This window comes from Cetorhinus maximus, chromosome 3 (genome assembly GCF_964194155.1).
Source record: "Cetorhinus maximus chromosome 3, sCetMax3.hap1.1, whole genome shotgun sequence".
NCBI classification, from domain to species: Eukaryota; Metazoa; Chordata; class Chondrichthyes; order Lamniformes; family Cetorhinidae; genus Cetorhinus; species Cetorhinus maximus.
In genome coordinates, this window is record NC_135881.1 from 60,021,605 (window position 1) to 60,048,759 (window position 27,155).

A 27,155-nucleotide genomic window follows, 5' to 3' on the forward strand; every position below is an offset into this window, starting at 1 on the left:
TTAATACACTGGCTCTAGACAAGCTCTTTTCAGCCTGTGAATTAATGTCTTCCAGTCAATCAATTTTTAATTAAACAGGCTATAAAGCCATTGTTTTGTAGACTCTCCAGGCTATCTTTGGTATAATGGATCTACCTGACCAACATTTTGCAAATACAAAATCACAAAATGAAAAAGATTACAATGCACCCTCTAAATCTGATCATCCCCCTCCTGGGATAATATAATTCAAGAGATAACCAGCAACTGACAATTTTTTTCCTTGAGAAAATATGCAGTATTTCAAAAATAATTTTTAAAATGACATGAAAAACAGTTGTTCCTAAAGTCCTTCTTGAAATTTGCTTCAAAATAAGTTCAGGATCACCATTCATTATTCCCAGCTTTCCCCACTCCCAAGGTAATCATCAACACACACTCTCTCTAATTCAATCTAGTTTTTTAGCCATTAATTACACAATTTAAACTAGATTAATTATTGTACATTTTAGCATTAGAAATGATTAATACTAGAGTTTAAAATTTATAGCAAAATCTTGCAGGGGTGAAACTGAAATGGTACATAAGTAGTTCCATCTAATTAATACATTTGCTATTATTCTCTCAATTTCTGGAATTTTCCTTTAAAAAGTCACAAAATCTGGTCTTGCTTAGCAGAGAAATGTTTTAGGTTTGTATTATTCCAGCTGCAGTTGTTTAATATGTAAAGCTAGTGTGCCTAATGGAAAACTTTGAAGAGTATTGTCAACAGCAGCAAGGGCTGCAAATAGTGCCCATATTCTTACCGACAGAAGGCATCTTGGAATGACTCAATTTGCTCTTTCCTCCACCCACCCTTCCAAAATTTTAAACACTTGTTAGCCGATAGTATTTATATAAAATTGAAACAGAGGAGTCTTTGCCAACTGAGCTTGCTCATAAGCCAAGCTTGTCCAGATTTCAGGGATTGTCTAGATTCTCAATTTACATGTCATTTGAAACTTAGATTTTTAGATGGTGAGCATTTATATCAACTTAGTTTGATGGCTGCTTTCTATGATTTTGTGGATTGATCTCTGCTCACAGAAGATCAGCATCACTATACAGTTAGGTTTTGCCAAACATAAATTAGACCACTACATTCACATCTCTTAAGATCTCCTTAAGCCATACCTCATTCAAGATTGACACGGAAAAGAAATCACTAATGTCAGACAGAAAAAGGAGAGATCGGTCGCGAGAGCCAGATAGAAAAAGAGAGGAAGAGAGATCATGAGAGAGCAAGAACCTGTGTGAGAATGAGAACAAGTGCCAAAATGAGAGAAGAATCATGCAGCCAAAAATAATCTACCCATCCGCCCCCACTCTTTACTCAAAAGCACTCAGCTTCTCCTTTGTCAACTTGATTGAGCTTGGGTACACCTATATGGAAAATTATGAGAAAGAACCCATATCCTATTACACTGAGGTATTAAAAGTTGCAGCACTATCCGATAAGTGAGGGAAAATGTTCAACATGCATGTGGCAGATATACTGTAATAATAGGTGCTGGCAAGTAAGGTACAAAAGTTGACACAGATGCATGGTTTTCAGAGCCTCTCTTTCAATTAGCTTAATTAGCTTGATGCTAATTTAAGTTCAGGCGATGTATTTCATTGCCAGGCTGCAGCAAGTTGACCTAGTCAGCAGTTCTAAGTTCCAATGTTCCCAAATGCATTGGCGGAATGAGAAAGCCAGTACAGTGCTGTGCTCGTATACTGGCAGAAATGGATTGAATAGGTGGTGAGGGAGGCACAGCTCTGCTTCAGTTCTATAGGTCCATACATTCATGAGATACTTCACCAGAGACAGGAATGTAAAGATATAATTAGATGTTTGTGAGCATTTTGGAGAGCAGGTTACCCTCATAAAAATTAGTTTTTGCTGAGCATTACCAGAGAAGGATGATCTCTGCTAAGGATGGTGCACTGAAGATGGTGAAAGAATGATCAGAGATAAAAGATAATTTGTAAACCATTATTTTATTTAACAAAGTTTTATAACAAGATTATAACCTGTAAGAAAAAACATCACAGATGGTCAACGGTCAAAACGAATTGCAACAGTATTGAGCACTTGCACCAAGTTAAATACTTTCAAGTGCCAAAACTTCCAGGCTCACCTACTGGGTTAGAAGCTTATTCATACTTATCCCTCATTGATCATGAAGTCATCCTTCACTGATCACAAGCTGGATCTCCTAGCAGCTGTCTACTCAGTCTTTTGACAGCACAGTCTCCAAGGTCAGCTTGTCTCTCAGTCAAACACTTGCTGATTTAAGCCACATAATCAGATTTCAACTCATAATCTAAGGTGATGGACTGCTGCTCTGTCAAATGTGTCATCTTCCAAATGATGAACTAACGTCACAGAGGCTCAGTCTGTGGGTCAGATGGGCATAAAGAAAATACTCTGGCACTATTTGAAGAAGAGAAAATATTGCTGGTAACAATTTTTCATCTTCAGGGCCTCTGCTGCAGAGCACATTTCAAGAACTTGACCACTAAAATAAAGTTCTGAAGAGAAGTCATATTGGGCTTGAAATGTTAATTCTACTCTTCACAGATGCTTCCAAACCTGCTGAATTTTTCCAGAACTTTGTTTTTATTTAAAAACTTGAGCACGTCGCCTATATTTTCCATCCATTGATTTTAATTTAGCTCCAGGAGCATTGAAAAATGATGATTTTACCTTGACTATCAATAGCACAAAGGGAAAGACTAGTGACATATACAAACTCTGAAAGCCAGTGAGCACCAGCTGTTATAACCAAGTAAAAATTGAAAGAACCTGTATAAATCTAGCTTCTTGTCACATCTTCAGAAGTACCAAAGTGTTTCACAACCGATTACTTTTGAAATATAGGTGCAGTCCATGTTCAAATGCATCAAGACCTGGACAATATCCAGGCTTGGGCTGACAAGTGGCAAGTAACATTCATGCCACACAAGTGCCAGGCAATGACCATCTCCAACAAGACAGAATCTGATCATCGCCCCTTGACATTCAATGGCATTACCATCGCTGAATCCCCCACTATCAACATCCTGGGGGTTACCATTGACCAGAAACTGAACTGGACTATCCATACAAATACCGTGGCTACAAGAGCAGGTCAGAGGCTAGGAATCCTGCAGCGAGTAACTCATCTCCTGACTCCCCAAAGCTTGTCCACCATCTAAAGACACAAGTCTTCCGTGTGATGGAATACTCCCCACTTGCGTGGATGAGTGTAGCTCCAACAACACTCAAGAAGCTTGACACCATCCAAGGCAAAGCAGCCTGCTTGATTGGCACCCCTTCCACCACCAATGCACATTAGCAGCAGTGTGTTTCCATAAACAAGGTGCACTGCGGGAACTCACCAAGGCTCCTGAGCCTGCAACTTCCAAACCCACAACAACTACCATTTAGAAGGACAAAGGCAGCAGATGCATGGGAACTCCACCACCTTGAAGTTCGCCTCCAAGCCACTCACCATCCTGACTTAGAAATATATCGCCATTCCTCCACTGTTGCTGGGTCAAAATCCTGGAACTCCCTCCCTAAAAGCACTGTGGGTGTACCTGCACCAAATGGACTGCAGCAGTTCAAGAAGGCAGCTCACCACCACCTTTTCAAGGGCAAGTAGGGATGGGCAATAAATGCTGGCTTAGTCAGTGACGCCCACATCCTATGAGTGAATAATAAAAAAATGTAGTTAAATGACAGCAAGAAAATTTAAACCATGCCAATTACTCTTACAGGAAGCATAAGCCTATACCCCTACAAGAGATGGGGTTTGAAAAGTATTTGTCTCCTTCCGCCATCTCCATAAAACAAAAACAGCGGTATAATATTGAGAGGTAACTACAGAGGCACATCAGTTAAGCTCGTCAGCAAGATGAGCTTGAAGAACAACAGCTAATCAAATTTTTTTTTTAATATTCATTGGATGCGGGCATCGCTGGCTAGGCCAGCATTTATTGTCCATCCCTAAATGTCCTTATTCAGAGGGCATTTAAGAGCCGAACACATTGCTATGGGTCTGCAGTCACACGTAGGCCAGACCAGGTAAGGACGGCAGATTTCCTTCCCTAAAGGACATTAGTGAATCGGCAATGGTTTCATGGTCACCATTAGGCTTTTAATGCCTGTTTTTATTGAATTCAAATTCCACCATCTGCTGTGGTGGGATTCAAACCCATGTCCCCACAGCATTCCCCTAGGTCCCTGGATTGCTAGTCCAGCGACAACACCACTATGCCATCGCCTCCCCATCATAAAAGCAAAATACAGCAGACACTGGGAATCGGACATAAAAACAGAAAATGCTGGAAAAACTCAGCAGGTCAGGCAGCATTTGCGGAGAGAGAAACAGAGTTAAGGTTTGGAGTCCGTATGACTCTTTTTCAGAGCTGATCAAATCAACTGATCTCCCAGCTGCCCCATGAACCTGCCTGCAATTTGTGTTGCTGGAACAGTCATACACCCAAATGAGCTGGTCAAAAACACTCTCCCAAAACTAACAATGGATTCACAGAGGTGAACAAAGCCAATTTGAACCAATTTCCAATGATCCTATTAACAGCCTCTACATCAGCGAACTCAGCAGAGCTGCCAACCTTAAATTCACTACCACACTGGCCTGCTTATACATTCTCGCTTCAGCACTTAGCAATAGTTGCTTTTTGTTGGATCACTCTATACTTTTTCAAGTTCTTTACTGGAAGTTTTCATTATATTCTAAACACTACCAACCCTGCTCCAAAATTTGTTAACAGCTAGTTAGACTTCGGTGCCTGGCATTCAACACCTCATAAAATTGAAAGGATACTTCTTTTGATTTTAAACATTATGCAAAAAGATAAATAATTACTGTTTTAACATTTGATTCTTAAGATAATTAAAGGTCGGAGAGGTGGGGGGGGGCAGTATTTTACCATTTCATTTACATTTGTAATCCCAATACAGTTTGATTGGGTTCTGAAGCAAGTGTAATAAATGAATAAATGCAAGTGAAACAACTGATAAATTAACTGCCAACAAGAAAACCAAGATAAAAACAAAAAGCTAAAAGCTACTGCGGATGCTGGAAATCCAAAACAAAATAAAAACAGAATTACCTGGAAAAACTCAGCAAGTCTGGCAGCATCGGCGGAGAAGAAATCAGTCAACGTTTCGAGCCCTCATGGCCCTTCAGCAGAACTGAAGCATAGTTTCAACAAGGGAGAAATATAAATTGGTTTAAGGTGGGTGGGGGGGGAAGAGACACATTGAGGGTGTGGTGTGAGCAGATAATCAAAAGATGTCAGAGACAAAAGGGTCAAAGAGGTGTTGAAGGTGGTGGTCTTTGTCTGAGAAAAGTGCTAATTAAGAATGCAAGACAGGATATTCAAAGTACAGCTCTAGTGGGGGTGGGGTGGAAAGACTAAAGGTTTTAGTTTTAGATTTAAAAATAATGGAAATAGGTGGGGAAAGAAGAATCTATATAAATTATTGAAAAAAAAGGCGGGTGGGGGGGGGGGAAAGAAACGGGGTGGGGATGGGGGGAGGGGGAGTTTAAGATCTAAAGTTGTTGAATTCAATATTCAGCCCAGAAGGCTGTAAAGTGCCTAGTCGGAAGATGAGGTGCTGTTCCTCCAGTTTGCGTTGGGCTTCACTGGAACAATGCAGCAAGCCAAGGACAGACATGTGGGCAAGAGAACAGGGTGGAGTGTTAAAATGGCAAGCGACAGGGAGGTTTGGGTCTTTCTTGCGGACAGACCGCAGGTGTTCCGCAAAACGGTCGCCCAGTTTGCGTTTGGTCTCTCCAATGTAGAGGAGACCGCATTGGGAGCAACGAATGCAGTAGACTAAGTTAGGGGAAATGCAAGTGAAATGCTGCTTCACTTGAAAGGAGTGTTTGGGCCCTTGGACGGTGAGGAGAGAGGAAGTGAAGGGGCAGGTGTTGCATCTTCTGCGTGGGCATGGGGAGGTGCCATAAGTGGGGGTTGAGGAGTAGGGGGTGATGGAGGAGTGGACCAGGGTGTCCCGGAGGGAACGATCCCTACGGAATGCTGTCAAGGGGGGTGAAGGGAAGATGTGTTTGGTGGTGGCATCATGCTGGAGTTGGCGGAAATGGCGGAGGATGATCCTTTGAATGCGGAGGCTGGTGGGGTGATAAGTGAGGACAAGGGGGACCCTATCATGTTTCTGGGAAGGAGGAGAAGGCGTGAGGGAGGATGCGCGGGATATGGGCCGGACACGGTTGAGGGCCCTGTCAACGACCGTGGATGGAAAACCTCGGTTAAGGAAGAAGGAGGACATGTCAGAGGAGCTGTTTTTGAAGGTAGCGTCATCAGAACAGATGCGACGGAGGCGAAGGAACTGAGAGAATGGGATGGAGTCTTTACAGGAAGCGGGGTGTGAGGAGCTGTAGTCGAGGTAGCTGTGGGAGTCGGTAGGCTTGTAATGGATATTGGTGGACAGTCTATCATCAGAAATTGAGACAGAGAGGTCAAGGAAGGGAAGAGAAGTGTCAGAGATGGACCATGTGAAGATGATGGAGGGGTGGAGATTGGAAGCAAAATTAATAAATTTTTCCAGGTCCCGACGAGAGCATGAAGCAGCACCGAAGTAATCATCGATGTACCGGAGAAAGAGTTGTGGGAGGGGGCCGGAGTAGGACTGGAACAAGGAATGTTCCACATTTCCATCCACGGTCGTTGACAGGGCCCTCAACCGTGTCCGGCCCATATCCCGCGCATCCTCCCTCACGCCTTCTCCTCCTTCCCAGAAACATGATAGGGTCCCCCTTGTCCTCACTTATCACCCCACCAGCCTCCGCATTCAAAGGATCATCCTCCGCCATTTCCGCCAACTCCAGCATGATGCCACCACCAAACACATCTTCCCTTCACCCCCCTTGACAGCATTCCGTAGGGATCGTTCCCTCCGGGACACCCTGGTCCACTCCTCCATCACCCCCTACTCCCCAGCTATGCCTGTCTCTTTATGGGGTATGTGGAACATTCCTTGTTCCAGTCCTACTCCGGCCCCCTCCCACAACTCTTTCTCCGGTACATCGATGATTACTTCGGTGCTGCTTCATGCTCTCGTCGGGACCTGGAAAAATTTATTAATTTTGCTTCCAATCTCCACCCCTCCATCATCTTCACATGGTCCATCTCTGACACTTCTCTTCCCTTCCTTGACCTCTCTGTCTCAATTTCTGATGATAGACTGTCCACCAATATCCATTACAAGCCTACCGACTCCCACAGCTACCTCGACTACAGCTCCTCACACCCTGCTTCCTGTAAAGACTCCATCCCATTCTCTCAGTTCCTTCGCCTCCGTCGCATCTGTTCTGATGACGCCACCTTCAAAAACAGCTCCTCGGACATGTCCTCCTTCTTCCTTAACCGAGGTTTTCCATCCACGGTCGTTGACAGGGCCCTCAACCGTGTCCGGCCCATATCCCGCGCATCCTCCCTCACGCCTTCTCCTCCTTCCCAGAAACATGATAGGGTCCCCCTTGTCCTCACTTATCACCCCACCAGCCTCCGCATTCAAAGGATCATCCTCCGCCATTTCCGCCAACTCCAGCATGATGCCACCACCAAACACATCTTCCCTTCACCCCCCTTGACAGCATTCCGTAGGGATCGTTCCCTCCGGGACACCCTGGTCCACTCCTCCATCACCCCCTACTCCTCAACCCCCACTTATGGCACCTCCCCATGCCCACGCAGAAGATGCAACACCTGCCCCTTCACTTCCTCTCTCCTCACCGTCCAAGGGCCCAAACACTCCTTTCAAGTGAAGCAGCATTTCACTTGCATTTCCCCTAACTTAGTCTACTGCATTCGTTGCTCCCAATGCGGTCTCCTCTACATTGGAGAGACCAAACGCAAACTGGGCGACCGTTTTGCGGAACACCTGCGGTCTGTCCGCAAGAAAGACCCAAACCTCCCTGTCGCTTGCCATTTTAACACTCCACCCTGTTCTCTTGCCCACATGTCTGTCCTTGGCTTGCTGCATTGTTCCAGTGAAGCCCAACGCAAACTGGAGGAACAGCACCTCATCTTCCGACTAGGCACTTTACAGCCTTCTGGGCTGAATATTGAATTCAACAACTTTAGATCTTAAACTCCCCCTCCCCCCATCCCCACCCCGTTTCTTTCCCCCCCCCCCACCCGCCTTTTTTTTCAATAATTTATATAGATTCTTCTTTCCCCACCTATTTCCATTATTTTTAAATCTAAAACTAAAACCTTTAGTCTTTCCACCCCACCCCCACTAGAGCTGTACTTTGAATATCCTGTCTTGCATTCTTAATTAGCACTTTTCTCAGACAAAGACCACCACCTTCAACACCTCTTTGACCCTTTTGTCTCTGACATCTTTTGATTATCTGCTCACACCACACCCTCAATGTGTCTCTTCCCCCCCCACCCACCTTAAACCAATTTATATTTCTCCCTTGTTGAAACTATGCTTCAGTTCTGCTGAAGGGCCATGAGGGCTCGAAACGTTGACTGATTTCTTCTCCGCCGATGCTGCCAGACTTGCTGAGTTTTTCCAGGTAATTCTGTTTTTAAGAAAACCAAGATTCCTACATTAAACAGGAAAATAGAAACAGGAGTAGGCCATTTACCTTGAGCCTGTTCCACCATTTAATGAGATCATGGTTGATCTGTGGCCTGACTTCAAATACCCACCTTTGCTTCATATTCCACAGTATCTCTGTTAACAAAAATCTATCAGTTTTAGTTTTAAAATTAACAATTGGTCAAAATGTCAATTACCATTTGCAGAAGAGGTTTCCAAACTTCTATCACCTTTTGCATGTTGAAGTGTTACTTAATTTCACACCTGAAAAACTCTGGTTCTAATGTTTAGACCATGCTCCCAGTCCTTGACTCCACAATCAGCAGAAATAGAGATTCCTCTATCGGTTTCGTTTTAATATCTTAAGAACTTCAATGAAATCAGCACCAATTTTGTAAATTCCAAGGCATACAACCCTAGCTTGTGCAATTTAATCTCATAATCTGACCCTTGGAATCCAGGTCTCATTTTAGTAAACTCAAACTGCACTCCCAAGACCAATATATCCTTATAAAAACAAAAAACTGCGGATGCTGGAAATCCAAAACAAAAAATAAAAAATAAAAAATACCTGGAAAAACTCAGCAGGTCTGGCAGCATCGGCGGAGAAGAGTACAGTTGACGTTTCAAGTCCTCATGACCCTTCAACAGAGCCCAATATATCCTCCTCAGGTGTGCCAAGGACAGTTCACAGCATTCCAAGTGTGGTGGAACCAGGACTTTGTATAGCTGTAGCATAACTTCTACTCCCTTGTACTTCTCTAGCTATAAAGGCCAGCATTCCACTGCGATTACGCTTCATTGACTGTAAAGTACTTTGGGACATTCTGCGATTGTGGAAGGCACTATATAAATGCAAATATTTCTTTTCTTCTTTACTTGAAGACGTGTAAATATCAGGGGATTGGTTCTAAATAATTTGGCATATGTGTTAAAGTAGATTAAAACAATTTTGGGAATTGGTGAATGAGCATTTTTTAAGCTATTGTGACTGGGAAAGGGTGGAAAATGCAGCATTAATATAAGTTGAACAATCCAGACAATCATGATTCCAACAGCACAGTAGGTTTGCAATTTGCTCTAGATATATGATTCCAAAATGTTACTTACATAAAGTTAGACTTCCTGACAGTCTATTAATAAATTTATTTTGATAAATAGCCACTACTCATAGATAGCCTTCCAGACTTTTGTGGAAGCACTATATTTAATTATAAAGTAATTGACTGTGCACTGTTATAATCTAAGAAGCTGCTTCTTATAGTGCATTTTATGCACATCAGTAAGTTTTGTCAAGCAGCAAGGTATTTATATTACAATAATAGAAAATGCTGGAAAAACTCAGCAGGTCTAAAAGCATCTGAAGAGAGAAAAAAAAAGTTAATGTTTTGAGTCCATATGACTCTTCTTCAGAGCTATAGAGGGATTTATGTTATTTACTGTCTGAAAGGGATAGACCTCTGCGGTCTATCAAAGATGTCTTATAAACATTTGGTTCCAATGGATAACATTTTAAATATTAAAAGCTTACTATTTTAATATAATAATGATGCAAAAAATTGGAGTAAATTATTTGAATTGTGGAGGGAACTAGGGACGGTGGTGATAATTATTGGTGAATTTCCTGTATGTTGCAGATGTTAAACAAAAGTTACTGTTAATATTAAAAACAAGATCATTCTACACTGAAAGTACATTGCCAGGGGACAACATGGAATTATTCTCCATTTAGAATACCTTGAAGAATAACTGTAGCTCATACAACATAATTACATATAAGTGTAGTACCTTCAGGCATTCAGTGTCATGATTTGGAGAAGACACACTTATTGATCGTCCTGTGCTAGAGTGTTAAATTAATTTTTAACTTGATGAAAACAAAAATAAAATGAAATTGGTGCTAAAGTATATTTAGCAGAGCAATGGAGAAGCAAAGGACTATCACCAGTATCTGCTACAATTCTTATGAAACTGTCCCACAGGTGAAAGCACAGCTTGCAACACCATGCAGCTAAACAAAGACATCATGGGTACCATAACCTCAGGCAGAAATAAAATCAGCTCTTCTGTTTACTAAAGTTAACCTAATTTGCACTTGTATTTTCCTTTGCATTACAATTCTGGTTATCAAAACAAAAGACTGAGTAGAGTTAAACCAATATAACCCAAGGCATTCAAGGTCAAGTTCATGATACAAGTACATGAATGAATCAAATGTTATGCTTCTCGCCAAATTTATTAGCAACTGGCTGCTCTTGTGCCAAATTTGCTATAGTTTATATATTAATTACTAACTTATAAATATAGATGGTGTGTGCAAAATTGCTGAGTGTTCTCTTTTGCTGAGACATGCTGAGCAGCGCCTTCCAAAAAGGGAGAGAGAGAAGCATCAATCCCTCCAGACATTTCAAGCTAGTATAGCAGCCAAAGAAAATGAATGCCCCAAAAAGATGTTACACTAACCCAGCAATGCTAAATTTTGCTCAAAAGGCAGAATAAAAAACTTGTTGTACAATTTATTTTGTTCAAGAGTTTTGAGAATGGGATTTACAAGATTCTACATGACCTTCAGCAGAAGATTCAAAAATGGAAAAGAAGCCTGGATTTCTTGCCACTCATTCAAATATAGATCTCATCAGTGCCAACAGAAAAGTCCTCGGCAATTGATATTATACGTGTTCTCCCTTCCACATCGCAAAAAGGGATTGCTGGTGCAGAATCAATTCTGCAACATTTCTTTTAAAAAAATTTAAGTAGTGCAGATTCAGATCGTCAATGACAGATCAATCAGACTTTCAACCAGTTTAAAATTAGGTAGTTTAAAAATTACACAGGCCTAAAAATTCACTCAATTTCTTGCCAAAACACTGGTGGGAAACCGAGAGAACCCCTAGGAAATCCGGTTATGCTTGACCTGAGCTATTTACAGAAGCAAAAGTTCCATCCATTCTTTATAGGCAAGGGGTGGAGTCATGGGCATGAATTCCCATAGACAAGAATTGCTACTCCTGACTCTCATTTGGGATCCACCATTTGCCTAGTAGTCAGCATGCTGCTGAAAAGAGACATATCAATATCTATAATGCAATACTGCTGCCACTGTGCGTCAGTGGTGGCAGGAATGAACGTTTAGGGTGGTGGATGGGGTGCCAATCAAAAAGGGCTGAATGGTGTCAAGCGTTCTTGGAGCTGCACTCATCAAGGCAAGTGGAGAGTATTCTATCACACTCCTGACTTGTGCCTTGTGTGGTGGACAAGCTTTGGGGAGTCAGGAGCTGAGTTACCCTCTGCAGAATTCCCAGCCTCTGACCTGCTCTTATAACCAGTGTTTATATGGCTAGTCTAGTTCTGGTCAATTGGTAACTCCCAGAAAGTTGACAGTGGGATACATGTGGGATTAAGAAAAAATGCAAATCACAGAACAAAATTTTTTTTGAAAATAAATTAAAATTCTGAATTTTTAAAAAAGGTTCTTCTGAGGGAATGTGACTCCACACTTATAAAATTAGTTTTTCAGGGCAGGAAAGGGTGTTCAGCATTAATTATGTCTTCGTACACTACAAAAATGACCCTCTGAGAAGAAATTCCTCCTCATCATCTTAAATGAGTGATCCCTTACTGTAAATATGTCATGTTGTGAGAGAACAAATGCCAAAGCTTGCGTTTATTATTCTTGAAATTCCACAGAGCTCATTATGGCTACATGAATCAATAAAGTTGTAGAGATTTTTACATTTTAAAAATAGTGGTAAATTTTAAATCAACAACCGTATCAAAACCACTTTTTCTGTAAAGTAAAATCAGGTTGAGAACACAACAATTCCCTGCTCACTATTTAACCTATCCAGAGATGTGTGCATTGTTTGGATATTGTATAAATCTTGCTGGCATACATCAGATTTTACAATGGTTGCATCTACATCACGCAGAGACTGAAAAGCATGAGCAAATTGAAGCACCTCTTTTCAATAATGCACTGTCCCTCCCCTTTGGCCTTTCCCTATTCACAAAGGGGGAGAGAAATGTATACAAGGGCCTTTTTACAATTATTGAGAATACCAATGTCAAACTTACAGGGCAGTTTGGTGGCTAGCCATGGTGAGAAATTTGGGATGTAACCACGTTTTGTTGCAGCAATAAGCAGTTGAACTCCAAGTGTGTAGTGGAACGTGATGAAGGCTACCCCATCAGCTTCTGAATATCCTGAGGCAAATGAGGTCTGGTTGGTAAAAATCTCAATGAAGGCTTTACCCAAAGGCTGATGTGTACTGGAATCACTCACATGGACTTTTAATGTCACCTCTGAAAATAAAATAGAGGATAGAGTCAGAAAGCACTGATCACCAAAAATTTAGATTGAAAAGGCATTTTTGTTTTTACTGCAAAACATTAATTATCCACTTTAGCTTATAATATGTTGTAGGCCTGAGGCACAACTTGTACCTGCTTATTATGGTGCTCAGAAAGATGATGTGTAACACAGCATAAGTGAGACAGCAATTAATGTGCTTTTCTTAAAAGGGTGCAATAATGAAAACACTACATGCGACAATAATATACCTATAATAGCAGAAAGTTTAAACAGTAATACTACATTCAAAAGGACGGTCTCCCTGCACTTTATGCTCTGTCAATTGTTATGATCCCAGCTGAGGTCACCCTGGACAAGCCTGATCCCAAAGTAGAACCAAGCTTGATATTTCCTAACTTTTAATTTGTTTGCTTAGATATGTGGAGAGTGGCCACTGAACAGAGTCATCGGAGTCAGCTAATGAACTTTTAACAAAAGAATAAAACACTTATTAAACAAGAAAAGGTGAACTATATTGCAATACTCCTTCACCCACAACTATACCTTTACAGATATATACAGATTTATAAGGATAACAAAAGTTACAAAAGCTATCTTATACTTTAATGTTCATAGTAAGTACACAGTCCATGTAAACCTATGGCACCCTGTGGTCAGACACCCCACACTCTGAAACCAAGTGACAGATGTTACCTCAAGCAGATGCTATGGATCTCTCCTCAACTCCTCTCAGACGCTTGTCACACTGTGAGCCAACCAGTCTCACTGAACTCGTTCTTTCACATGAGGGTTTCCAATCTCCACTCTCCAAGGATTCGCTTTGGAATCCTCTCCCAAACCGACACTTTCACTCAGACACCTTCCATGAGGGCTCACCTCCAGGGTTTCCAGCTCTCCTTCAAATATTCCTCTCCCCTGGGTCACCACATGCATTCATGCTGTCTTCCACGCACTCTCTCTCAACAACTCAGCTGTTAGCAGTACACCACTGTTTCACATACCCATAGCAAAGAGTTACAGACCTTCAGCCGCCCCTTTGGACTTTCTTGCCTCATGCAAGCTGTTCTCACTTTAAATCTGCTTTCTGCAGCTTTTGTCTCTTTAAATCTGAAGCTTGGAGCCTTTCTCTTTGCCCCTCACTCTTAACTTAACAGGACCAGTTCCTGGTTCCTGTCCTTCCCTTGGACTAGAAGGTCTGCTTGGGGCTTTCCCCTGTTTCTGTCTCACTCCTTTGACCTTGCAACATTTTGGTTCTTTTGGGAAATCTGCTCTCAGCCTGCAGTTCCCTCTCCCAGTGCCCAGTCTCTCTGGATTCCTGGCTTCAAACTGAACTCAAAACTACTGTTTCTGTAGTTTTAGCGTGTGTGTGGTAGGGACCTGCCTCTCTTGATCCCTGTTGCTAAGCAACAGCCTAGTTTCTCTACTGCTCTTTGTTTAACTTAGCTGCAACAGTCATAAACCTCTCATTAGAGATGCAGACACCTTTTAAAGTGAACCTAAAACTCAATTTGACCTTCTTAGCACACAGACGCAGAAATACATATCAAACTTAAATATTAAAGCTAAAGCTCATTCCTAACAAATACCAATATAACTTACTTAATCTCTCTCTATTTCCTAACACAATCTACTGCTATTTCTTGCTAGTTTTTGGAATAACCATCCATGCTAAACAACTGGTTGGTTTATTCAGTCATGGGGCAAAAATATGTGCAGTTCAGCCACATTGTATCAAATGCATTAAGTTCTTTTTTATTTATTCTTTTTCACAGGATGTGGGAATTGCTGGCTAGTCCAGCACTCACTGCACATCCTTAAATGCCCTCTATTTTCAACTACTTTCTGTTTCAATTACTTTTTTCTTTAAACCGCTGGTCTCACTGCCTGAGGTCCAGCAGACTTAAATTTGAACTCTGTAGCTGTACCATTGTAGTTATTTTTGTTGCCCAATTTCTGCATTTTTGTGATTCATAAAATAAGTGTAAAAAGACTGAATACAGCTTTCACTGAAATTTCAGCATTCATTTTTATCAAATCTGATTTTATTGCATGTACAGTGAAGTCTGTAAAGGAGACAGTCCCCAATAAACAGACACCTATGAAGAAAATGGCAAACATACAAGATGCACACTGAGATCACGAACAATTGCAATTTTAATTTAAAATTTTTAAAATTCATTCACGGGTGTGGGCTTCGCTGGCTGGGTCAGCCTTTATTATCCATCTCTAGCTGCCCTTGAGAAGGTGGTGATGAGCTGCCTTCTTGAGCCGCTGCAGTCCATGTGGTGTAGGTACACCCACAGTGCTGTTAGGAAGGGAGTTCCAAGATTTTGACTCAGTGACAGTGAAGGAGCGGCGATATATTTCCAAGTCAGGATGGTGAGTGACTTGGAGGGGAACTTCCAGGCGGTGGTGTTCCCATCTTTCTGCTGCCCTTGTCCTTCTAGATAGTAGTGGTCGTGGGTTTGGAAGATGCTGTCGAAGGAGCCTTGGCAAATCCCTGCAGTGCATCTTAGATGGCACACACTGCTGCTACTGTGGGTCAGTGGTGGAGGGAATGAATGTTTGTGGATGTGGTGTTAATCAAGCAGGCTGTTTGTCCTGGATGGTGTCAAGCTTCTTGAGTGTTGTGGGAGCTGCACTCATCCAGACAAGTGGGGAGTATTCCATCACACTCCTGACTTGTGCCTTGTAGATGGTGGACAGGCTTTGGAGAGTCAGGAGGTGAGTTACTCATCACACGATTCTGAGCCTCTGACCTGCTCTTGTAGCCACAGTATATATATATATATATATATATATATATATATGGCTAGTCCAGTTCAGTTTCTGGTCAATAGTAACCCCCAGGATGTTGATAGCGGGGGAGTCAGTGATGGTAATGCCATTGAACATCAAGGGACAATGGTTGGATTCTCTCTGGTTGGAGATGGTCATTGCCTGGCACTTGCGTGGCGCGAATATTACTTGCCACTTGTCAGCCCAAACCTGGATATTGTCTAGGTCTTTCTGCACTTGGACATGGACTGCATCAGTATGCGAGTTGTCACAAATGGTGCTGAACATTGTGCAATCGTCAGTGAATATCCCCATTTCTGACCCTATCATGGAAGGAAGGTCATTAACAAAGCAGCTGAAAATGGTTGGGCCGGGGACACTACCCCGAGGAACTCCTGCAGTGATGTCCTGAGCCGAGGTGACTGGCCTCCAACACCCACAACCTCTTCCTTTGTGCTAGGTATGAATCCAACCAATGGAAAATTTTCCCCCGATTTCCCAGCTGATGAATATTTTTGTTCCTTCCATGATGGCCAATGTAAAATTAATTTGAAAAATATTTTTTTAGTCTGCTAAATCACAATAGAGATACAAGGCTACATTGCAGATATGTATCTTATGTTCCTAATTCCTAATGGCTGAGAGTCCACAGCATAGGAATATTCCATAGTTCAGCACTAATGTTGTGCCCTGCATCACAATAATGACTGCAACATGACTGGGAGGAGTAACCCTTGTGGAGACAAGTCCCATCTTCACACTAAGGACACCCTCCATTGTGTTGTGTGGCACTACGCCATGCTAAATGGGACAGAATCAGAACAATCTCGCAGCTCAACACTGGACATCCATGAGGCACTATTTGCTACCATAAGATTTGCATTTTGCCACAACCTGTAACCTCACAGCCTGAGATATTCTTTCTCTACAGCAGCATATTAAGTATTTTTGGATGCATTTTTTTTATTTATGCAAAAAATCTGAAAATAATCCTGAATCCTGTCAGCTCAATGAAAGGTGAGAAAAGACACACAAAGGTGATTTTGGCAAGGGAGGCACCAAATGATTATTCATCCTCTATAAATCTCAACTTGCCCATTTTTCCATATTTCTTTGACCTGCTTTTTTTCCCTAGCCCCACTCTTCACAACATATTCTCCCACCTGCTTGGCATGGGCATACAAACCACTCCGAGGTCACAATCACTTCTGCTGTACACATCCCCAGCCTACCTGATACCTCTGGCCTTTGGAGGCAAGGTGGTCATGGAAGGAAACAAACGTCATTTCCAGAAACATCTCCAACTCTCTCCTCTGACCAATCTCCACAATGGTATCAGGGCTTCTATTATTCACTAAATGATTTGCCTCTTTTTGATACCCCTATCACCAACGTTCAGAGGTCTCCAATACTCAAATCATGTAACAGGCAGATCAGCAACAGGCAGATCAGTGGTCTCAAGTCTTACACTGGGGACTGGAGCACACGTGGTGTAAAAGTGGCCTGACAGTCACTGCCTCATCTTATTGACCACTTTAAACAATCATACGAAACCCCATTACTTCATTATTCTTGAAAGTAAAGGCAAACCCCATCCTTATTATTGCTCTCATGAGCAATCTGTTTCCCTTTCCCACCACCACCATTGCAGAATTGAAGAGTTCATTGACTCCTTCATATTTAAAATCAAGAACATCGACCTGTCTCTCTTGTATTCCTCACTGCACCATCCCTGAACTACACTTAGGACACTAGTTGTTAATTTGGGTTTTTATACTAGATATTTTCCCCAGGTTCAGCATCACAGGCCACCCCAGTAAATGAGCCTGTACTTTCTGACTATCTGGGTAAATGTAGGAGCCAAGGAGTCAAGCGAATTAGGAAATTTTAGTATAGCTTAGTTTATTCCGACTTATTAGACATGCACACATTCTGATTAGATTTCAGTAATTATAGAAGATGAGAAAACATACACTCAGACTGTGGATTTGGCTATGGACTAAGGATGAAGTGAGAAGAGTAGTATAGTGATGGAACAGGGCCAGTGCAGCTGAAAGCTTTGCTACCACTGTTAGGAAAAGGGGAGAGGGGGTGCGTAAAAGACCAGAGTTAAAGGACTGCAGCGAGGCAACAAGGAGGTACAAGAACTGGAGGTGGCAGAGGTTGGCAGTGTTTCGGGGGTTGGCGGTGGGGGTGAAGAGTTTAAAACTGAAGGATGAAACTTCTATGTTTGATGCATTAGGAGTCAGTAATCAATGTAGGGCGGCAAAGACAGAGGGCTGATAGACCAGGAGTTCATGCAGGTCAGGATATCTAATGTTGTTGTACTTTCTTCCCAACGGTGCATCCTTCATTGAACCTAAAAAAAGCTTCTCCTTTCAAATCATGTAGTCAGTTTCCTCCAGCCAATCTCCTTGGCTTTGTTTGGCTTCTACCAACCCATTCGCTACACAAGTAGAACAATTACGCACATTGCTACAAGAGGAAAAATCCAGGTTGCTGATTTGACAATTAAATGTCATTCGTAAATTATAACTGTCCCTCTGCTCTTCCCATCTAATCCATTCAATATTTGCAAATAGATTTTAGCAGCGCTTACAGACAAAATTGGTGTAACCATGGCAACACTCTTGGAATATGAAAGTGTGAATGAAAAAGGCCCCATGGAGAACACATGCAACATAACCAGGGTGGCTTCACTCAACTTACCCTTCTCCATTCGATATGCTGAGGCCAGATTACACCCAAGGGAGGGGGGGTTATTATAACCATAGCAACATAAAGGTTAGTTATCACAAAGTACAAAGCAGGAGCTGTAATAGGAGCTGCAAGATGACAGATTGCCACCAGAACAAAGGGAAAGCCTGCAGAGAAACACTGAGCAAGGAAAACTGACAGTGGGGAAACATTCATTACAACTGAGGCTGTGAAGATGCAGCATAACACAAAAAAAACCCCTGACCTACTAATGCCCAAGCAGGGTTTGAAAACAACGCAAGTTTGGAGGTTAGTGCAACATACTGATGGCAAAACACTGCTGACTTTGAAGAAATGAGCAGCACCATCAGCTGAAAAATGTCACAGTCCATACTAATACTATGAAAAGCTTTTCAAAGTTACTTATAAAAAATTCAGCCACACTTCTACCACAGCAAGGGCAGAAAAAGCAGGGGCTCTGATCATCATGTTTCAACTCTCTCCAGCTTTAGGCAGAAGTAATGGAAGAGTATTAATGCTGTACCACTGTTTAAAAAAAGGGAAGAAAGGATAGCCCAAGTAATTACAGGTCAGTCAGCCTAACCTCAGTAATGGACAAATTATTGGAAGAAGTTCTGAGAAACAGTATAAAGAGGCACAAATTAAACAACGACAGTCAGCATGGATTTGTTAAGAGGTCATGCCTGATTAACTTGATTGGATTTTTTGAGTAACAACGAGGGTCAGTGAGGATAACACATTTGATGTGGTCTGCATGCATTTTAACAAGGCTTTTGACAAGGTCCCACATGGCAGACTGGTCAGAAAATTAAGAGCTCAAGGGATCCAAGGGAAAGTTGCAAGGTGAATCCAAAATTGGCTCAGTGACAGGATGCAAAGGGTAATTGTCGACAGGCGCTTTTGTTACTGGAAGGCCGTTTCCAATGGCATTCCCCAGGCCCTGTAGGTCCCTGCAGTTTACATATGCTGTGGTACATATCAATGATTTAGGGTTAAATTTAGGGGGCATGATTAAGGTGGTTTCAGATAAAATGAAAGTTATCCATGTGGTTGATAGCGAGGAAGAATGCTGCAGAACTGCAGGAAGGTATCAATGGACTGGCAAGGTGGACAGAGAAGTGGCAAATGTAATGCAATCAAGAGAAATATGAACTAGTACATTTGGGGAGGACAAAGGGGAATATACAAGAAATGGTTGCATTCTGAGAAATGTAGTGGAACAGAGGGACCTTGGACAGTGGCAGGCAGGTCAAGTCAATAAGGTAGTCAAGGTGGCGGATAAAATTCTTTCCTTTACTGACAGAGACATTGGGCAGAATTTTATGGTTTCCCCCCAGCAGGCATATAAACTTCCCCTGGCGACCTTCACATCACCTTTCTGCCTGCCTCCACAATTTTACAGAGGGGTGAGCTAGGCCTAGGGATAATTATTGCACACTTAAGGGCCAATTCCCACTCAACCACAATTTCTCAGCTGGCAAGAGGAGCTTTTAAAGTTTGGGGGGGGGGGGGGGTTGTTGGAGGTGGTGGGTGTGTCACCCTGCTCAGGCCTTGGACAGGAAGGTTGGTGGGCACCTCAGTAGCTGGACTCCTTCCCAGATCGGGTGCTCACCCCCATTGTCCCACCCCCCCACCCAACAAGGTCTGCCCTCCCTCCCAACCCTCCTCAATCACCAGGTGCTGCCACCCCACCTGGCCTTGCCAACATAAACCCCACACACTTCCTCCCATCACCCCAGGCCTCCCCTCCTATCCCTGCCATGAGACCCTGCACACTTACTGTCATCCTGGCTCTGGGACGTAGAACCTGGGGACTTACAGCCTCAGCAGTGGCCACCACTCCTGATGGCACTGCTGGTCAATCAGATTGATGGCAGCTCTCTGAGACAGGTCTTCCTCACAAGTGAGAGGAGGAAATCAGTCTTTGGCCAACTAATGCTTCATGGAGCATTAAGTAGCTGCCAGGTAGCCAACATCGCTGACTCTTCAGTTGACGGGGTGGGAAATTCTGCCACCTGTAAAATTCTGCCCATAGTGTACAAGAGCAGGGAGGTTATGCTATAATTGTATAAATCACTAGCTTGACCATAGCTAGAGTACAGCATAACAGTTCTGGCCACCACATTACAGAAAGGATGTGATCACATAAGAGAGGGTGCAGAGGAGATTTACATGGATATTGCCATAAATTGGTAATTTTAGCTATGAGGAAAGTTGGACAGTCTGGGGTTGTTGTCTTTAGAACAGAGGTGGCTAGGGGATATTTAATTGAGATGTATAAAATTATGGAGGGGCCTAGACAAGAGGGGAGAGGAAGGACCAATAACAAGAGTTGGTTATCTCAGTTGGCTAGATGGCTAGAGTGTGATGCAGAATAATGCCAAGGGTGTGGGTTCAATCTGGCTGTAGTAGTTCAAGGGAGGCTGCCTCCTTACCTTGGCCCACGCTTGAGGAGTAGTGTCCCTCAAGCTATATAGCAACCAACTGTCGCTCTCCAATGGTAAGAGATGCCCATGATTCATTATGGACTATGGCTAATTACAAATGACAGATTACAGATTTAAAGTAATTGGTGGAAGGATTAGAGTGGAGTTAAGTAATTTTTTTCATTCAGAGGGTGGAGGTCTGGAACTCACTGCCTGAAAAGGTGGTAGAGGCACAAACCCTTATTACATTTAAAAAAAAACTTGGATAGGAACTTGAGATGCCGTAACCCACGGGGTTATGGACGAAGAGCTGGAAGGTGGGATTAGACTGGATAGATTGTTATTGTCCAGCACAGATGCGATGGGCCGCACAACTTCCTTCTGTGCCATAACTCTATGCTTCTACCTTTGTTCCAGCAATTAGTTTCTAAATACCAAAGAGAGTTGATTACTATTTATTATAAAACTTACCAGCCATATCCAGTGTGCACTTTAGACCAGATTTGTAGAGCTCTAACTGATGAATGACAGTTAAACCACCAAGTTTCAATTGGTTGTGACACTTATAGAACCTGATTAGGAATAAAATGGGAAAACAAAATTCTTCCCCAATGGTTTGATTGGAAAATACACCATCCGCTGTGGCACTGAGCTTATAACAACAGGAATGTCCTTAGTTTGATTTCCCATCTGTGTCAGTTGATTTTCGCTGAGTGTCAGTAGGGTATTACAGTTGGCTTCTATGCCTCTGGGCTTGAAAAACAATTCAAATTTTGCCTCCCTCTTCATAAAATCCTCCCTCCCCACCTGTGGCATACATCATTCTCCATGAGAGGGGTGGGGAGAAAGTCTGTTTCTAGCTGCTTTTGGCATTTGTAAAAACAGCCTGTGATAATTCTCACTCCAATTTCCCCTTTGTCCTGAAGCGGGACAGCCTGGACCATGCTTAGTACCTTCTTTGGCTGAGAGTCAGGATCTCAAACTTGTTATTTATAGAATCAAGGGGCAAATCTACTGTGTGGCACAATACATCGCTGCATAGAAACCAAAATGATTTATGAAGATTTGAACAATGTAGTATTATATGGGACCTTCAAATCCACTACCTCAACAGGTCCAAACTGGGCTACAAAAATGTAATCTGCTTCTATCAATTATTCTGATAAAATTAGTATCAAAAGCAAGGGTCAAATAAGCATTTTCAGTGTAATATAATAGATGTAGTACAAGATACTTAGCATCATTTGAAAGTGCAGTGCAATTAACCTTCAACCCTGCATCAGTTAGCTTAATTATAAACACTGCACAATTGAACACACCCAGCTAAAATAAATAAAACACTCTTACAATCAGAGTGTAGGTCTGCCAAATCCTATTATCCTGTTCTACATCCTGTGGAAATAGTGTATTCAATCTCAAAGAATCAATAGCAGTATTTATTTTGTTTGTACAGGTGCAGTACTCTGCATGATTAATGCAAAGCACACTTATATACAAGAATTAAAAATATCAGCACATTTAGAATCTTATATACTTGTAGAAAAGGAAACACCAATAGTCCAATTAGCAAGTTATTTTGAACATCAACCTTGGGTATAGTCTTTAGTCTACAATAACATTCTCTACAGTGAATTGCAACCAAGCTAAGCGACATAAGAACTAGCTCTTTTTCATAACTCACTGAACCACATTAACTGTAAATGCTATGATTTGCTTGAAACATTCGAGACTATTTTCCTCATTACCTCTTACCTCATTACAGTCAATACAACTTTGCCTCACACATCTTTATACTCTTACAATGCAATTAGCGCTGTACCAAGGCAACTCAAAGACTTTCCACATATTATATTGTGCAAGGGTCCCAGGTAACATCAATGAGTTACGCTGTTCCAGAAGGCATTTGATAAAGTGCCACATCAAGGGTTATTGTGGAAAATAAAAGCTCATGTTATAGGGGGTAACATATTGGCATGGATAGAAGATTGGCTGGCTAACAGGAAGCAGAGAGTAGGCATAAATGAGTCTTTTTCAGGTTGGCAAGATGTATCGAGTGGTGTGCCACATGGATCAGTGCTGGGTCCTCAACTGTTTACAATTTATATAAATAACTCGGATGAAGGGATTGATGGGATGGTTGCCAAATTTGCTGATGACACAAAGATAGGCATGAAACTAAATTGTGACGAGGACATAAGGAAGCTACAAACAGATATAAATAGGTAATTGAGTGGGCAAAGATCCAGCAGATGGAGTATATAATGTGGGAAAATGTGAAATTGTCCATTTTGGCAGGAAGAATAAAAGAGAAGCATATTATCTAAATGGTGAGAGATTGCAGAGCTCTGAGATGCAAAGAGATCTGGGTGTCTTAGCACATAAATCACAAAAGGCTAGTATGCAAGTACAAGTAATTAGGAAAGCTAATTTATTGCAAGGGGAATTGAATAAAGAAGTATTCAGGGAGGTTATGCTTCAGTTGTACAGGGCACTAGTAAGACCACATTTGGAGTACTGTGTACTGTATCGGTCACCTTATTTAAGGAAGGATGTAAATGTATTGGAAGCAGTTCAGAAAAGGTTTATCAGACTAATGCCCGGAATGGGTGGGTTGTCTTATGAGGAAAGGTTGAACAGACTAGGCTTGTATCCGCTGGAGTTTAGAAGAGTAAGAGGCAACTTAATTGAAACATACAAGATCCTGAGGGGTTTTGACAGGGTGGATGTGGAGAAGATGTTTCCTCATGTGGAAGAATCAAGAACTAGGGGTCACCCATTTAAAACAGATGAGGTGAAATTTTTTCACTTAGAGGGTTGAAAGTCTTTGGAACTCTCTCCCTGAAAAAGTGGTGAAAGCAGAGTCTTTGAATATTTTTAAGGCAGAGATGGATAGATTCTTGGTATGCAAAGGGGTTATAGGTTATCGGGTTTGGTGAGATGCAGATTTCAGGTTACTATCAGGTCAGCCATGATGTTATTAAATGGCGGAGCAGGCTCAAGGGCGGGGGGGAATGGCCTACTCCTGCTCCTAGTTTGTATGTTCGTATCTAAACCCATATATCTAAATATCATTTGTACTATACCTATTTGACCATGATGACCTAACCTTCAGATTGTAACATCCTAAATACCAGCTATTGAATTAAGCAGCATAGATCTCAAGACAGCATCTACAAAGCGTCTGTGAATTGGCAGCAAGTTTTGTAATCAACACCTTGAAATAAATTCAGTGTGAAATTATGAACTATAGTTGGGATATGTTAAGGTTCTAATGTCATGTTTGTTTCCTGTTAGTTTATTAATCTGGGTAAAAATGCTCTGACACAGCTGTCTGTCTGCTAAGGCAACTTTATGTGCAGGCTCCTGAAGATTGAAAATGTGGAGTGGTTTTCTATTTAATCAATGGTTATGAGATAGCAAGCATAAATTTTCCAGTTGCAGTTAGAACATAAGAACTAGGAGCAGGAGTAGGCAATTCAGCCCCTTGAGCCTGCCCCGCCATTCATTACAATCATGGCTGATCTCATTTCGGCCTCAACTCCAAAGGGGGAGTGTCACCTCATTTGTGTGACACATATAGGTAGCACAAGGATATGACAACATCTAACAGTGAGTAAAGGAAACTGCTGCGAGACTTAGTATTTCTATGGAAACTATCCTGATGGCCCACAATGTTGCACTATGCCATATGCATCTGAGTTTGATCCTAAACCCTTGCTGAATGAGCTGATCTCTTAAAGGACAGCAAAATTCTCACGGTAGGCAAAAAACAACAAAAATAATCCTGATCATTATTCAATGAGTGCTGATAAATAAGTCGAGTCCATGCGCGCGAGGCAATAGCAAGATCAGATTTAACTGTTGATGGTCCTCCCACAGCCAAAAACTCCAAAATTATGCAAAAAGATGACTTCCTAAGCAAAGAATCTGAGAGTTGTCAATGACTGTTTAATCCTAACATAAGTCACTGCCTTTAGAAAAAAAAGGGAAGTGGAAGAAACATTTCCTCACTGGATGGCCTTGTGCTTCTCATAGAGAGGAAGGGGGCTCCTACATATGTGGGTATAATTTGCTAACTTGTGTGTGCCTGGAGAAGAAGGTGAGCTTAACCACATTCCTGAAAAACAGACATTCACTGTGGTTTAGAAGTTGCTTTAAATTATGTAGAAAGTATGTGGAAAGAAACCATTGCAATAATGTTTAGTGAACCTGCTGCTATCCCCAACACAAAATTTCAGACCTATGTATACTTTAACCACAGCAAAGATAAATAGAGGGTGACCAAGGGTGAAGAACCTGAATTAATATCAGCAAAGTATGAGAGAAATTTAAGGGACTAAAAGCTGACAAATGCCCAGGACCTGATGACCTAGATCCTAGGGTTTTAAAAGATGTCACTGCAGAGATAGTGAATGCACTGCTGGTGATTTTCAAAAGTTCCCCAGATCCTAGAACAGTCCCAGCAAATTGGAAGTTAACGCAACATTGTTATTCATGAAAGGAGGGAACTACATGTCAGTTAGCCTAACATCAGTTGTTGGGGAAAATGGAGGAATCTATTATCACAGAATCATATTATCATCATAGTCTGGTCAGGCAACGACAACACAGTTGTATGAAAGGGAAATAGTGTTTGACAAATTTATTAAAGTTTTTTGAGTTTGAGAGTTTTTTTTTTAATTAGTAGGGTAGACAAAGGTGAACCAGTTGATGTAGTATGCTTGGTTTTCCAAAATGCATTCATTAAGGAACCACACAAAAGGTTAATATGCAAGATAAGGGCTTGAAGTTAGGGGTGATACATCAGAATGGATGGAGGATTGGATCACGGACAGGAAACAGGGTAGGGATAAACAGAGCATTTTTAAGTTGGCAGGCTATATTTAGCAGAATATCACAAGAATCAGTGCTTTGGCCTCAGCTGGTCACAATCTATATTAATGACTTAGACAAAGAGACCAAGAGTAACGTATCTTAGTTTGCTGACCATACAAAGCTTGGTGGGGATATAAGCTGTGAGGAGGACACAAAGAAGCTGCAATATAGAAAGGTTCAGTAAGTGGGCAACAAGGTGACAGATGGACTTTAATGTGGGGAAATATGAGGTTATTCACTTTGGATGTGAGGATAAAAAATGACTTTTTTTTAAAGAAAGTTGTGAAATTTTTAACTGTTTATGTTCAGAGGGACTTGGAGGGATTCATACAAGGAACGCAAAGTTAGCATACAGTTACAGCAAGCAATTAAGACGACAAATGGTATGTTGGCCTTTTGGGCAAAGGGATTGGAGTACAAGAAGGAGGAAGCCTTGTTACAATTGTAGGGGCTTGGTGAGGCTGCACATGCAGCACCATGAGCAGCTTTGGCCTCCATATTTAAGGAAGGAGGTACAACGAAGTTTCACTAGGCTGGTTCCTGGGATGAGAGGGTTTTTCTAGGATGAGGGCTGAGTAAATTGGGTTTATATTCTCTGGAGTTTAGAAGAATGAGGGGTGATATTCAAATATACAAGATTCTGAACGGGCTTGATAGGGTAGACATGGATAGGTTATTTCCCCTGCTTCTATCTAGCCTGTCCCATCCTTCATATCAATGAACTTGTACTGTATCACCATTGTAATACTGGCAGTTAAAAAAAACTGCTTTCATAAGCTAAAGGAAAAAACTGATTTTTACTCTATGGCAATCCACAGGTCTAGCACAAATATAAACTAGGTGGCTCAGGATGCAACAGTAGTTTCTTTACAGAATTAAGAAAAATAACATTTTGATGTTGCAACCATCGGAGACAAATTAGAGGGGGCAATATTAAAACCAACATTCTACCAATATGTTTAGTGAAGGAACAATTGCACTCACTGATTCTAGAGGCTGAATTAATCATAATCAGAACATCAGTCTTCGCATGCCTATGTATTCAAGTTTCTACCTTCAAAGTCTGAAAAGGAACAGAAACAAAGCAATGATCGGCATTACTGCTAGCGGCTTCCATCGTCTTCTTTAGGCTACTCTCACTTTACCTGGGTCACCACAATGCTGGTTGATCAACCTTTTCTCCATCTCCTCCTATCAATCACCCATTTCTCTTCCATTCCTACTGTGATTAAATCTCTTTTCACCACATTTTCCACCTGATTTTTGGCCTTCCTCTTCTTTCTGGCAGCCCCATCTCACCATATTTCCTCCCTCTCTCCACAACAGATAACCATACCATTTAAATTTCTTCACGGCTACTTTCTTCAATGCTCTGACAATCTTCCTTGAACCCCTGATGTGCTGGTTCCTGATTTAGTCCTTTCTCAGTACTCCATGCATCCATCTCAGCATC

At 41.8% G+C, this 27,155-nt stretch overlaps 1 protein-coding gene across 1 annotated transcript in view; it reads right to left on the reverse strand.

The window, feature by feature from the left end:
- The window catches only part of fam171a1 (family with sequence similarity 171 member A1), a 204,953-nt gene that overhangs the window by 73,592 nt on the left and 104,206 nt on the right, over positions 1-27,155 (reverse strand). The window contains exon 2 of the mRNA XM_078538451.1: positions 12,668-12,895. Coding sequence (XP_078394577.1) covers positions 12,668-12,895 — 228 coding nt within the window. The remainder of the gene's footprint in view (positions 1-12,667; positions 12,896-27,155) is intronic.